Genomic DNA, 14,905 nt, shown 5'->3' on the forward strand with positions numbered 1-14,905 from the left:
GACGGTTGCAGAGGTGAACGCAGTGCCATGAGACCTCGCCCGGCACCAGCCGCTGCACAGCCCGGGCTGCACGGAATGGCCAGGCTCCGCACACCGAAAGTCCCTCTGAACTTACTGTCACGGGCAAATTTTTTTCTTACTGTGAAACCTTTTATCTCCAAAAGCCGTCACCCCTTTTTGAAGGGACAGATTAGATAGGAGAATAAATTCTGCTGTGACAGGACAGTGAGATGCAGGATCTGTAACACCAGTGCATCCCAGGCAGGATTTCTTCCCCCGTTTCGGTCAGGACGTTCCCGCTGTGGGAGGCTGCTCCCCCTTAGAGCTGCGGTGTTGCTGGGGAAGGTAACGCTTCTCCTCCTGCCCCGCTGCCCTGCACTGGGGTGAGGGGCTTCTCCAGCACAAGCCGCTGGGGATACGGGGGGCCGAGCATCGCACTTGGTTCTCACGCCGCTGTTGACCACAGCCGAGCCTCCACCGTCCCGCGTTCACAAAACCCCTCATACCTCTCCTTTGATTTTTCAGAAGGCCCTGGCATAACGTTACCTCTCACGTGGCGGATCAATGCTGACAGCATCTGACAGGCTGAGTCTGCCAAAATATTGACTGGCCCAACAGATTTTCCCAGTTGGCTCCTATTCCAACTGTCTTCCCGATTTTCTCTCCCTCCTTTAGTGCAGCTAGCCTGCAGTCGCCATCAGAAAAATGACACAGATGTTGTTTGTGCAGTCATCTTCTGTCAGGAGCATGAATCTCATCAAGTTCTGTTTGCTGACATTCAGTCACTTGTCACTGAGTAGGCACCAAGTGGTCATATGTCACGGTCACATCCCATTGCCAGGCTTGTCACTTGCACTCTGATTCCCCACTTGTGTAAGTAAGTGCTCACTTCCATGTTGGTAGCTTTTGCTTAAAGACTGGAGCGCGCCTTCGGGGCTGCTGGCAGTGAGCTGTGGCCCTGCTGTTACACAATATTGAGAAGCGTTCGGATTGTACCAGTCAGCCTCGTCTTCCAGAAACGAGAGCATTTTTTCCGGCACGCTCGGCAGATGTGGCAATAGGCGTCTCGCTCCTCCCCGGCGACCTGCCTGCTCCTTTTGCCGTCTCCGCTGACGGCGCCTGGGTGCGCATCGCACCTCAGGGCACGAGGAGGTTTTTGGGGCCGTGCAGGCTGTGTGAGCGTTGAGGAGAGGGAGGAAGGCACCACGGGTGGGAAGGACCGCTGCTCGGGCTGGGGATGGGGGCCCCCGCCGTCGTCCCCAGTGTCAGCGATGGGAAACAGGCGCAGCTTTTCCGAAAGAGAACAAATGCCTCCTGCGCTGTGGCAGGGAGGGACACGGCACGTTGTGCTGTGCTTCCAGCAATAAGTACCCTGAATTGAAGTGGCCACGGTTGGAGGCCCCATTTGGTTTGTTTAAAAAGAAAAAAAAAAAGTTTAAAAAAAGGGAATAAATGATAGTAGATGAAGCTTCTTCCTCTGAGCCCTGTGTGTTAACTCTGTTTCTGACTGACTTGGACCCTTTCTAGGGACTCTCCTGCCTGAGTTACTGCCAGGCTGAACCACAGAACATCACCCCGGGAAGAACCTTTAAACCACCAATTTCCCCTGACTTATGGCTGCTCTTTGGATTCTCGTTTTAGTGCGCGATTAGCACAGGCAATGGCAACAGCCGGCGCTGGCTGCTGTGCCCCACAGCTGCTGCAGATGTTGTGGCAACTGGCAAGCTTCTGCCAAAGTGGTTTAATTCATGTTCAAGTTCAGCGCACAGCGCTGCTAGAAACAGCTCCCAAAGGCGAGCCAGCACCACGCGGCAGTGTCCGGAGAGGGTGGAAAGGCGTCGCAACCCTCCAAAAGGGTCCAGCTCTTGCTTACCTGCCATCGGCCCTCATCTGGCACTGTGGAAACGGGGAGAAATTATTTTCGGGCTAAGGCTGGCTCTGTAGTTACCGCGTCCGAGAGCTGCGCATCCTGGTCAGCATCCCCACCCACTTTTCCCCCTGAAAATGCCTCTGCTCCAAGGGGCAAATTTTCAGGTCTTTGGGTGCCCTTTCCCCTCGCGCGCCAAGCGCACAGCTCTCTGCCCGGCTCCTCCACACACCTCGTCCGACTCACTGACCGCGGTTTTGGCCAGATGCAGACCCTGCCCTGTCTGACCACGGCTCCCCAGCCCCGGCGGTGCCCCGGCGCGGGTCAGCGGCGCTGCCTGCGAGCTGCCTGCAGCGCAGAGGACAAGCACGCCGCAGGAGAGCGCAAGCTGCGGTTTCTGCTCGTTTCATTGCCCGTGCACCCCTTGATTTCCATATCGCACCCACCCACCCCAGGGTTAGGCAAGAGGTGGTGTGTTCGTAGGGGAGGCCCTCAGGCCCCTAGAGCATCCCAGGACTTTTTTTATTTTTCCAGCTGCCAAGGAAAGCAAGAGAGGGAGTTGCAGTTCTCAGCTGATCAAACACTGCTTTCCAAGGAAGGTAAAAAACTAGTCCCAAGTTTCTTTAAAGTCTCAGCGAGACTCCACACTTAGCTGGAACCCGAGCCCACAGCCAGTACACCAAGCCTCTCATCCCTGCACTTACCCAAAAAGTCGGGAAACTGTGTTTTAACTGTCACCTAGGGCATAAGCCAAAAGTTAAAAACTGTTACAGACAGGCGTATGATAAAAGGAGGAAAAAATCTGCCTTTTGCTAAAGCGAGCACGGGGCCCGGCCAGCCCGTGCACCCATGGGAGAGAGCAGGAGGGTGCCCAGCTGGCCAGCCAAAGGGTTGATCCTCGCGCCCGGGCGCTGAGGGCTCGGCCAGGCGATTCCCCGGAGGAGATGGGAATCGTGACGGCGAATGGCCGGGCAATGAAACGCTGCTGCCTCTCCTGCTACCGCTCTCCTCACCCCGGGAGAGCACGGGGAAGGATTTGAACTCTGGCTTTGCGTCCCATCGGGTGTCTGCGCTGTTCTGGGACTTGCCCTTGCTCAGCCCCAGCGCTGAGCCCTCCACCCTCTTCAAAGACGACCTGCTGCAGCAGCCCATGCCTTTTGCTGCGGTACGGACAGCTTGTCCTGGCGTCTCACGCTGCTGAAAGCCAGCTCCATCATCAGCGTGAGCTGGGTGTTCGCATCCCGCCTGTCCGGCCTCGGCGGCTTTTCCAGAGCCGGGCGCGAGCACCCGCGTGTCCTGTTGACCCCCGTGGGCAGGGGCAGATACTGCCCGTCAGCCCCTGGCCTTACCGCAATACGCTGCCTTAAAAACTCCTCAGCAGTGCGCAAAGTTGCTCGCTTTGGCTCTGATTTGTATTTCGCTTTGGGGTTTTGTTGTTTTCTTCCCCGTTGCGTTTTTTAATTGCAGTAAAGCAAATTTGTAATTGACATTCTGAAGCGCAGATCGGGCCGGACGGCATGGCGGGGAGGCGGTGGCCACCAGCCCCGCCTCGGCGGGCGTGCAGATACTTGAAGCTGAGGAGCTGGTCAGCTCGGAGCAGCGCTTGGCCACCCACAACCTCAGCGGGTCACCGACAGCCCAGGCCATGGTCACATCTTTAAGAGAAATGTGCTGCTCTTACAGGAGCCGCCGCGAGAGGAGCGATGGGGGGGCAGCTGTCAGCCGGCAAACAAACCCGCAGTATAAGTTCATACAAGCAAACCTCTGAACTTCCACAAACCAAAGAGCGAATAAACAAGTCTGAATAGCACAATGAGGGCTGTGTCTGGTTTGTACAATACAGAATTGCCATTTATTATTTTCACGTTGCCAATAAATAATTGCCTTTATGCAGAACAAGAAAAGTCAAAACGATATTCAGTGCTGCTGGAGATGTAAAACTAATCCTTAAAAAAGCGCTTATGGCTGAAGGAGGCTGCTGCAGCTGAAGTTGGAGTCTTACTTCGTTCTTACCTCCTCTGCCTTTGCCAGCTGCTCTCAACTTTCCCAGATGCTTTCTGGGATGACATTTGCAAAGCTTAGTCCCAACTCGAGACATATCTGTCTGTAAAATACTTAAAAAAAGACTGCATCAACAACACTGTAGTGACACAAAGGTTTTTAAAAATGGAGAAAGGTTGTGTTCAGATGACACAAAAACAAATTATGCATAAAACTTGCCTGGCTTTGACAAAAAGATCTTTAAAGTTTTGCATCTAAACTTAGCGTGAAAATTGAGAAAGACATGGGAGGTGTTAGGGATGGCAGTGGGGGAACAGGGGCCTTGATGCCTTCCCGTCTTTATAAATTCCTGCACATCAGCATCTACCCACGAATGCAAATATCCCTCCGTCCCACGAGCACCAGGTGGAAACGGACGGTCGCTAGCAGGAGGCGGCTGTCAGCGCACCGTGAGACGCCAGCATGGACGGACAGCAAAACAGAGCGCGCTGCGGTTGCAAACACTCATCTCTTTTATTATTCACACTGCCCTGGCCAGTGTCACTGAGCTGCTGCGCTGCCAACTCATTACCAGCACGGCTGACGGCATGGATCACGTGTGTGTCGGCAGCTAGAGAAGCCCCAGCCAGTTCAAGACATCCTATTGTTTGAATATGGTTACAAAAGTGGGATAGGAAATGAGAGGATAAACTTTAAATCAAATGGTATTATATTTAGCAAACTGATTATTTATTTTCCTGCGCTATGGATGCCTCTGCCCGCTGTCAAAGCGAAGTTGTTAAATTTTCACAGTGTATTATGAAATCATGTACAAAAAGGAAAAAAGCAGTGACGTCATGTTGTGTGAAGAGACATGTCTTGGGGGAAACAAAAAAGAAAAACAAAACCAGAGTGAACACTCGGCTCGTTAAGCAATTCTCCACCTCAGTTTATAAGTGCATCATGGATTCAAATTCATCGATTCGCTGTTTGGTGTTTCCTTTTCTAATCCTCCGGTAGGAGATTGTGTTGTATCTGGAATAGCTGTGTCTGGAGATATCATTTTTTTTCCCCAGGCTGGGCTGCTCCCCCAGTTTCTCCACCTGGGAGTTGCAGCCGGGGCTGGTCGGGGGAGATGCCTCCTTGCCGCTGTCTTGCTGCTTTAGACGGGACGCCTCGCTGTTCTTGATTTCGATCACCTGAACTTCATCCTCTTCAGTGTCCTCCTCCTCCTCCTCCTCCTCCTCCGCCTCCTCCTCCTCCTTGGCTGCATTGCCTCTCCCGTCAGCGCTGGCTGCGAGGGTCTCCGCCGCCTCCCCGCCGGGGCTGGCCGCCGTCCCCAGCTCTCGCTCCCCGCTGCCCGCAGGCGTCCCCTCACTGCCCGGCCCTGCAGCAACACAGAGGGAGTGCGGGTGAGGACGGGCTCAGCACCGCCTTCGTGCCCCCCATCGTACATGCTCTTGACATAGCATCGCTCTTGGTGACTCCCCAGCGCCCGCCACCAAAGCACCCGTCCTCCAGAGGCGCCTGGTGAGGAGTGCCCCACGCCTCCAGGCTGAACCCCCATCACCACGGATGCTCGCGTGTGCTTTAGAAAGGCTTCGTACATTCTCACACTCATTCCTTAAGGCCCCCTGCCCTTGCCTTTTTTAATGCCCGTCTCTTTTGTACCACCTTTCCCATGGAGCCCTCCCCACTACCCTCCTTTACAAGGAGAGGCGATGCAGATGCCAGTGGTCGAGCCTCGAGGAGGGAAGAGCAGCACAGCATCCCCCCTGCGCCCCAGGACCAGAGGCACTGCCCCCCTGCACGCACCAGGTCTGCTCCTGCCCTCGCAGATCCACGGCTGGCAAGCATCCTACGGCAGGGCCGCCCTCCCCATGGCTCGGGGCTCCGTGCAGGCTCTGCCCACCATGTGGGGTGGGAAGGGAAAGGGAAGGGAAGGGAAGGGAAGGGAAGGGAAGGGAAGGGAAGGGAAGGGAAGGGAAGGGAAGGGAAGGGAAGGGAAGGAAGGGAAGGGAAGGGAAGGGAAGGGAAGGGAAGGAAGGGAAGGGAAGGGAAGGGAAGGGAAGGGAAGGGAAGGGAAGGGAAGGGGGGGGGAAGGGAAGGGAAGGGAAGGGAAGGGAAGGGAAGGGAAGGGAGCCCTTCTGCACGCAGCACCCAGCTGTGCCGGGGATGCAGCGGGACCCCGGCACTGCCCTCCTGGGATGCATCCCTCCTTCAGAGGTGGCCGACCAGGCTGAGATGGCTATCTCCTATCTGTCCTCTTTGGCACGTCTCTGCGCTAAATGATGCTTTAGTGTCGCAACAAATGGTCTATTCAACATTTTGCCTGTGGGGTCCTGAGTATTAATTAGACTAAATTGGTTAGGTACTAAAAAGCTGCCTGCAATTTAGAGATAAAGTGCTTGTGGCTGAGGCAAGGGGGGAGTGCGGGGGGGCTGTGCAAGATCATTTAATAGGTTTTATTGTGCACTCATAAAGCAACACAGCTGGAATATGGGTGTCAGCTCTAAGTGGGAAAGCCTCCATCACCTCCTCACAACCTATGCAGCTGCTGTGAAATATTATTTTGCCCATGACAAATGTTCGTGTATTTTTTCCTTTTCTTAAGCAAAGCAAAGTTTCTGTACGGCCCACACACTACGTTCAACGACACTAGCTTTGCCAGGACTGCGACAGCTACTCTGGGTTGTTAATCTGCTCTTCTCCGAGGAGGGGTTTCATATTTATGTGGCAGCTGACATATAGAAAATACCAACTTACTGCGGCCAGGCGGATGTGTAAATGACAAGAGGGATCCAGCACGGCCGGGTGCCGGGGAGAGGGGCAGAGCTGCCAGTCCCCCCCGGGGCCCGGGTCGGTGGTGGGGAGAGCATCGTTAGCAGCCCACAGCCCAGCCATCCCTCATCGGCCAGAACCGACGAGCTGGGCAAGAGCCCGTGGGTGGGAAACGTGGAAGGGCAGCAATGCCGAAAGCCCACCCGCAGAGAGACGTAGCTTTCCTTCTTTAATAACACTCAATAAAATACTCCTTTTTGGAGGAGTGGCTGCATTTTGCATAGTATAATTAAATATGTTCATCTATGGGTATATACATTCAATACACTTTAACTTGCTGCCGGGGACGGGCAGCGAGTGCCCCCCCGCAGCCCCGCTCACCGCAGGAGGCAGGCGCGAGGTCCAGCCTTGGCTCCAACTGATTTTTACCATTTTCCCCTAAGAATGAGGAGAGAGAGACCCAGGAGCAGAAGTTTAGGAGAGCAATTTTCTGCTAGATACTTGGGCATCAGGGGGATTTAGACACTTGGTGAATCAGGCAGGAAAAAAGTTTGGGTTTCGGGGCTGCACGTTTTTGACTGACAGCCTCCCGAGGTTATCCTCTGAGCTCCCCTGCGTGGAGCAGAAGGTAAAGCATCTCCCAGCCTCACAAGGCTGTTGGAGACCTCCTGGTTGAAGACCCCGTGGTGCTTTGATACCCCATGGTCATGGAGATACGCGCAAGCCTCAGGAAGAAAGATACCCGCCGTGTTCTCTAAGGTGTGGCAACTCTATGGATGAGAAATGAGCCACTGCTCTCCAGAATATAAGGGTCTGACCGAGCTAACAAAAAATAATAACCACCTATACGTGATTGTCTTTGAAGGCTACTCATTGCTATGCTTCGGGAAAACCTCACATCCCACAGCACTTTCCGTTACCTTCCTCTGATTCCTGGCCGTCAGTCCCTGTGTCCTGGGTATCAGCTGGTCCCTGCTGTAGTGTCCCATCGTTTTCCTCTCGCGTTTCTTTAGGAAATACAAAGCACAAGAAACGGACTGATGGAGCAGTTAGTGACGATAATTAGGTTTTAACCGGTTGCAGATTGGCAGCAGATTTTCAGAGAAGATTAAAAAACTGCTTGTTCCTTTAGTTACATTCTTTTCATCGCATCCTGTGTAACTGCTAGCTCAAATTTGTCCCTAACTCTGAATTACTCTGTGTCATTGTTACAACTACCATAGGTTAGGAATTTTGACTAACACACATAGTACATCCCATTATTCACAAGGCTACACATAAAACAGAGCTTTTCTTTCCAAACACTTAAAGAAAGGCAGCCTTGTACTTTACCTTTGCATTGCTTCTCTCCATCAAAATCCCCATGAACTACGTCCTCTGCCAACGAATTTCTGTTTTCCTCCTGATTTTCTTTTGCAGGTGGAGCATCAGCGGTCGTTTCTGCATTCGCGTAAGGAACCGTCCCGACAGATTTTGCTACTTCATCGATGACGCCGATGACCTGGAGCGGGGCCTTCTCCGGGGGTACGCTCCCATTGCACTCGGGCATGCCGGACGTTGCTGGGACTTCTTCTGTCATGCTTAGGGCCGTGCCGTGCCCGCCGACCGGGGCCGTGCACCTCCGGGGGCCCCGCTCCTGCACCCCGGGGTGGGGAGCGCTACTCCTCACCCCTTCTCCCCCGGGGATTTTGTCCCCCGGCGCAAACGGTCAAGGCGCGTCCCCTCTCCTGCGGGCGCTGCAGCAGAGCGGGCTCCGCGGCCGCACCATCAGATGTGCCGAGGGCTTGCCAGCGGGCTCTGGCCACGGGGCGATCCAATCAGCACCTCGCTCGTTGCTGAGGCTCGTCCCGTTGCATAATTAAATGCACCATTTTAATTTACATAAACAAACAATCTGAAGCAAGGAAGCTTTTGTGCTGGCATGGAGAGCGGGTCTTTCAGCATGTCAGCCCCGCGGTAATAAACAGAGATTTTGTCCTCTCGGCACAATGGCTCTTTGTGTCTCCGCCTGGCCACAGGGACGGCGATTGTTCTGACCTCTAATCCCCGGAGGGTGACCACCTTCCGTGGCGCTGCCGCTGCCACCTAACCCGCTTAACATTCCTCATCGGGTTTGTGTGCTGATAAACCTCGCCATGCGCTGGCCGGACAATGAGCGCATTTTGCACTTGTCGGGGAACAAACCGGCTGGCTGGAAGGGCACATGCCCCGCACACGGCGCAACACCGCGCTCCGCCGCCGCACGGCCTTAGCCCGGCCACGTGTGTTTTACAGGCAGGGCCGCGTCCTGCCGGATGCCGAGCATCTGCAATCACCTGCTAGGCGAAACGCATCTCAAGGGCTCGGCCCTAGAAGATGAAAACCAAAAGCACAAGCCAAAGTGACGTTTTGTGACAAGATGTGAACCGAGGTGGCAGGTCCCCGAGGCCGAGCCAGCCAGGCGACGGGACACTCGCTGCCCGCTGACCCCCAGCGGGAGCCCCCCCAGAACCCAGGCAGGTCGGCGCAGCGCTTCCCCTTCTGCACCCACAGCACAACCCACTTCTGCAGAAGCAGCTTCAGGCCACAGCAGTAGAAACTTGCTTTAAAGGAATATCAAAGGGGCAAGGGGCGAGATTAGCACTTACACCAGTAATTATCAGTCGGACCTAAAGCTAGCAGGAGCGAGAGGGGAACGTTTTACAGAGGGAAGCAGGAGGATCGCCCGAGCAGCACCGGGGCATTTTCTGACCGTAGCTGAACTCGTCTCAACCCCGGTGCCCAAAGCCAGGTTTACGTAAGAGTGTAATCTCCTGCTGTGAATGACTTTTTGTGTTCGTACAATACAACATTTTTGACATCTTTGGGCTTTAGGATTTGGAAATCCTCTTGTCGAGTTCAGACCTTGGTTAGAAATGGACCCAAAGCCTTTCCACTGGTTCTGTTCATCTGTGAGTTTGCATCTTTAAATCAAAAACTTTTCATCATTGTTATGAAGATGAGTTCAGCGTAACTGATTTATAAAATCAATCCTATGCTGGAAAAATTTGTCCAAGAAAAATGGATGATGAGGTTTGAAAGTGAGTTGACAACACACAGCGGTAGGTGCCCTCAGGAGGAGAGGCTGGGTACCCGGCACGGGCTGATGGCGAGAGTCTGGGTACCCGGCACGGGCTGGTGGCTGGAGAGGAGAAGGTTACTTTCTACTCTTATCAAGCTATTTCCACATCCCTGAGATAATCCAAAGGGCCCTGCAGGTGATTTCTCGTTTGACAGGTCCTGTCCCCAGCGTTTCCCTCAGTGTGGAAACACCACTGAAAAAGGTTTCACGGCTGGGACTCACCTGAGCATCCCTGCTGCACCGCCAGCTCGGGGCTGTGCCGTCAAGGTACCTGTGAGATCAATGAGCTGCGGGCAACAGAGGCAGCACCGACCCGGGGCACATCAGCCGAGACGCAGCCAGAGGCCCGCGCTGCCCGTCCGCGCCCTCACACCTCGCGTTGTGCAGACCCACAGCCCTGGGCAGGGGAGCCGTGGGGATGTCCCCCGCCGGCCCCGCACGGGCCAGTCCGGCTCATCACTGACCCGGCGGCGGGCGCGAGGGCAGAGCGGGGATGCGGCCATCGCACGGGGGCGAGGGGCCACGGCCGCCCCGGGACGGGCACCGCACCTTGCTCGGCGCAGCCAGCACGAATCCTGCACCGGGGCTCGAGCATGGGGCAAACTCCCGGCCAGGCTTCAAATTTGAAATAACCCGAAGCTGAAAACATGGCACCAGGCTTGACAAGCGGGGAGCCCTGCTGACCCGGGAGCCACATCAGCTCCTGCGGGGACAGGGACAGGTCCCATCCCCACATCCCCAGGAACCTGCTTGCCTGACTTCTTGATTGCAAAAAGATATTGAAACCATTTTAGGTATTTCCTGGTGCCATCTATTGGTTACACAACCCATTCTCGACAATTCACATTTTCCCAAATGAGCGCCTCGCGGTCGAAGCACGATTTGCATGAATCTGTTATAAATCATTTTCCGTGTGACCTTTAACGCAGGAAGTTTCCGTTTGAGCTATCCTTTGCTAAAATTTCAGATATAGCACCTGGGATTTCAGAGGCGTTGGGGCACAACCGGGATTTGAAAGTCAGTGAGGTAAATCATTAGAGCCACAGCAATTCCAATTCATTCCAGAAATAGGAAGAGGCCGCCATGGCAGGGTGTTGGCAGGGTGTTGCAAGGCTCTGTAGGCTCTTCTGTCCTTAACTCTCTGCTCCCAATTTCTGCCCCAGTGATGGGTTTCCAGGAGCAGCCTGTGCATGCGCCTACACCACGCACGGGCACCGGAGCAGCTCGAGAGCAGAAGCCACGTAATCCGGGGTCCCCATGAGAGATGCAATGCCACCCGAAAGCCAGGGCAGGATGACAGGCACGGTGGCACTGGAGACGAACATTCCCACCGCTGTGCACAGCCAGGAGGGATTACATTTCACTTGAACACCCAGAGAAAAACCCCTATGGATCATGTCAACAAACGACAATCAAGCATTTCCATTTTGTCAGCAAGATAAATACTTGGGATTTAAAACGTACCTTGGGATTCCTCTATCTATAGAAAATTTCAGAATTTTAACTTTTCACCCAGCGGAGGAACGAAAGGAAATGCGGAAACACGGGCATCCCCCCTGGCAGAGCTATGTCAGGCACCAGCCAGCCCTCGCACGTCCTCGGGGCTGGGATGCTGCTGCTGCTGCTGCTGCCGCTGCTGCTGCCCCGATGCTCCCGCTGGCCACGCTTGGCTGCAGAGGGGAGCTGCAGGAGGAGCAGCGTGTTCCCTCTGAAAAACAGGAATACATGCCAGAGTGATGCAGCAAGGGCGTGCTAGTTACAAACCATGGGCACATACAGGGTAATTCAAGTTTTGACAGCGTTAAAAACAGGCAGCTGCTGCTTTCTCCCTGGGAGACACTGCGCAAGGAGCCCGAAGGGATCGCTGATGAGGGGAGAGCAGCTCCTGCCTGTTTGAAGGCATTTGCCCGCACAGGTTGTTCTCCCCGTACTGTCCTCGGGAGCTGAGGGGCCGCCCGTCACCCCCAGGTCACGGCGGTGACTGAGAGCCTGGAAGCTGCTCGGATGCTGCAGCATCCCCAGCAGTATTTTTAAGCAGGCAGAGTTCACAGCTGGACTTGGAAAAAGGAAAAAGTAGCTGCGGGTTCCTCCCACCGCAGGCAGCTATTTATAAACAGAGCTGGGCAAAACCACCTCTCAAGGCTAGGAAAACATTTCATTTGCACAAACCCGAGGTGGTGTGATTTCTGCCTCTTTAAGCTTTTAAAAAAAGAAAAAGCCTGTACTGAAAGAGCCAAACGTTACGGAAGCAATTCAGGCTGCGGACCTTTCCCCGAGCAGAGCGTCGCCAGAATAGCCCTGCTCTCTGCTCCATCTGCGCTGGAGGAGCTCCTGTCCCCACCTGCCCATGGGTGCCACCGGGGCATTTCTCGGCCGTGCAGCCCGGCATTGCCAACGGCAGCAATGTGGCGTTGCCGTCCTCTGTCACAGGCCATCACCTTTGCACCAAGTTTGCAAGGCCTCAGCACTGGGGCTGGTCGGACGGGCTCTGTCTGGGCTTCGCTGGTTTGGTCTCGCTGCGACGGTGGTTTCTGTGACTATGGTGAGTTTGCTGTACTTTTGCTTATCTGTGTGTGGCACAACCATAGTTTAATGCAGACAGCAGTAAGAAGCAGCTGGTCTGTGCTGGGAGCACAGCAATAAGTTCTTGGCTTTACACACGTATAAGGTGTGCTTCCCTTTTGCCTTGCAGCGGCAGGCAGGACAAACTCAGTCACCCGCGATAACTATGTTTCGTGATCTTCTTTTCAGTGCTGCGAAAGCTGGGTGCAACCAGCTGCCACACATGAAAACTTCTAAAACAGCTGCATGAGAAAGGAAACGTCGGGTACGAAAGCAGAAATCAGCAGAGCAGAACTGCAGGCGGCAAGGCCGAAGCACAGCCATCCCTGAAAAGCGTGCACAAAAGTGGTCGCTGAAGGGATAGCCACCTGCTCCGAGCACAACTGAAATGGAGCGAAACCCAGGACACGCAGAAACACCGGTCAGACACAGAAACACAGGAACTCCTCACGGATTTCAGCAGCTTCCAGGGCTAGACCTTTAATGGGCGAGGGGAGAGTTTTTGCAGGATAGTACAGCCTTGAAGCCAGAATGATTTTCCACTGGATTTGAAATGTTCCCAGCAGAAGCCACAACCTGTTTCATGGTTTTGTGGAAAAAAACTTCCCAAGTAGAAATTACAGGCCAAGAGATCCCAGCAAAAAAAAAAAAAACAACCAAACCTGAGATACTGCAAAGGCCATAAAAAAAGGGCAAGGCTGGCTAGAGAGCTGCAAGCCAGCGTGAACGAGGTGAATAGGTCTCGGGGCAGCCCAAGAGGCACTTCTAGGCCCTTGGAAGACGCTGCTGCGATGCCCCATGATCAGCGCTGGAGCCGCAGGAACCAGCGCGTTTAGCAGAGGGGCCATGCCTGCGCCCCAGGAGCAGCGAGCGTCCCCCGGCACCGCGCCGGCCCCTTCGCCCACCCAAAGCCAGCCCCGCGGGGCTGCCCTGCTAAAGCAAATTGGATTTGCCAGCTCTTGCGCTGGAGATGCCTCAGCTCACTCCGTGCTGCGCTAAATCAAGCCAAAAGATTTAGGACCCAAATGTTCCCCTCACCTCAAGCGGGTTTTCTGCCTCTTTACTGCTAACCCAGGGGCTGAGTGCCGTGACTGTGTCTTGCCCGTATTTGATGCAGGGTCTTGAGTTCAGGGAGGGGGTGCCTAGATCTGGGCACTGGGCAAGACCCGGTTAAGCAGTTAAGATCCCTTACAAGGTCAGGCTCAGTAGCATTCAGAAACTTAATCAAAATTTTAAGTTTAAAAAGGAATTGCATTCTCCAGAGCAGCCGCACTTCTTTCTGCAGTAAACTCGCGTTGGCCCCTTTATCCACGGGGGATAAGAAGAGAAAAGGTAATCCCTTGGCTGTTAGGAAATCAAGCAAACCCTTCAATGACCCCACGATCAGTGAGAACACCTCCTCTGCTCAAGGTCCAGAGCACCTTCCACACACATTGCTCGGAGCCCCAGCCCTGTGAACCACAGCATCACCACGCAGTGTTGCCCATACGCCCACCCTCCTCCTGCCCCGACTCCCGGGAGGCAGAGCAGGGATCCTTCCAGATTGCTCTCTGCGAGGAGAGACGCCATTTTAAAAGAGTTTTCTCGTTCGTTTTGCTCTCTGAGCTGTTTGGCTTGCCTGTGAGCTCCTTCCTCCCCTCGGAAGGCTGGGGCACTGCTGATCTCGACGACGACGCAGCCGCCCCGCAGAGCTCGCCTGTCACCCACATCCTGTTTTTGATCGTGGCCGTGAACATGTCATGTTGTCATCTTGTAGCAACCAAAGCATGCTCTCGCCGCCGCTGGAAGAGCATCATTTATTTGGTCTTTCTTAAGGCCTTTCTTAAGCTTGTTGGGTGTCCAGGCTCATTCGGCCTTTCCACACTACAAGCAAGCACCTATCTCCCAAGGTATGTCAAATTAACTTTCCATACCAAAAGGAATCACTGCTTTGGACGGTAAAGCTGCACTAATTTCCACCAGAGACACAGCCTTAGGGAGTAGAGTTCATACAGTGTTTTAAATACCTGGTTTTTTCCCCTCTATAAAACAAGGCGGAGGATGTAGGCTGTGACCAAGGCACCCTGTCCAGCCCCACCTCTGCCACTGGGTCTCTATAAACCAGCTGCAACAAAGGCAAAAGGAGACTTCAATTCAGGAGCTGCAGGGGGAAAAGTGAAGCAGGCCCCAGTCAGGCTGACACTTTTTTATCGGTCTCTGCAGATCAGTCAGCCCACACTCTCCAAGGCAAAGAGCTCTGGCCTGGCTTTGGGCATGCACTGATTTTCACCCAAGTGAAAGAGTCTGTTAGCACCGGTGGGCAAAGCTTCAACCCTCTGGTCAGACACATCGGGCTAGGAATATTTTGTCTTCTGACACAAATGCATGCAACAGTCGTGGGTCCAAATACTCCTCGGCCAGGTAGAGAGCGGAGTGCTCCCGCTGCTGAGGAGGAAGGCACCACCGGCCACCCACAGCCACGTGCAGCAACGCGCCAGACTTAGACCGGCTGGAAACGTCCACGTGTTTCTGGAGGTGAGCATCCCCCAGGGGCTGGGGGATGAACTGACGGCAGAGGGGCTCACGGGCTGCACTGCAGGTGCTCGGTTCAGCAGCGCCGACAGAACATCATTCCC

The 14,905-nt window shown here is 54.4% G+C and overlaps 1 protein-coding gene across 1 annotated transcript; it reads right to left on the bottom strand.

The window, feature by feature from the left end:
* Nucleotides 1-4,797: 4,797 nt before the first annotated feature.
* On the bottom strand, nt 4,798-8,207 carry ERMN (ermin). The gene is made up of 3 exons (XM_050899557.1): nt 7,961-8,207; nt 7,549-7,635; nt 4,798-5,234 (listed from the first exon to the last, which is right to left on the bottom strand). Exons 1-3 carry the CDS (start codon nt 8,205-8,207, stop codon nt 4,798-4,800), a joined length of 771 nt encoding a protein of 256 aa, XP_050755514.1.
* Between the last annotated feature and the right edge of the window lie 6,698 nt (nt 8,208-14,905).

This window comes from Gymnogyps californianus, chromosome 7, assembly GCF_018139145.2.
Source record: "Gymnogyps californianus isolate 813 chromosome 7, ASM1813914v2, whole genome shotgun sequence".
Lineage (NCBI taxonomy): Eukaryota > Metazoa > Chordata > Aves > Accipitriformes > Cathartidae > Gymnogyps > Gymnogyps californianus.

Coding starts and splice junctions, on each gene's coding strand:
- ERMN (XM_050899557.1), bottom strand. CDS start 8,207: ATGACAGAAGAAGTCCCAGCAACGTCCGGCATGCCCGAGTGCAATGGG. Junction 7,636..7,960: donor TGGAGAGAAGCAATGCAAAG/GTAAAGTACAAG, acceptor TATTTCCTAAAG/AAACGCGAGAGGAAAACGAT. Junction 5,235..7,548: donor CGGCCAGGAATCAGAGGAAG/GTAACGGAAAGT, acceptor GTGTTGCTGCAG/GGCCGGGCAGTGAGGGGACG.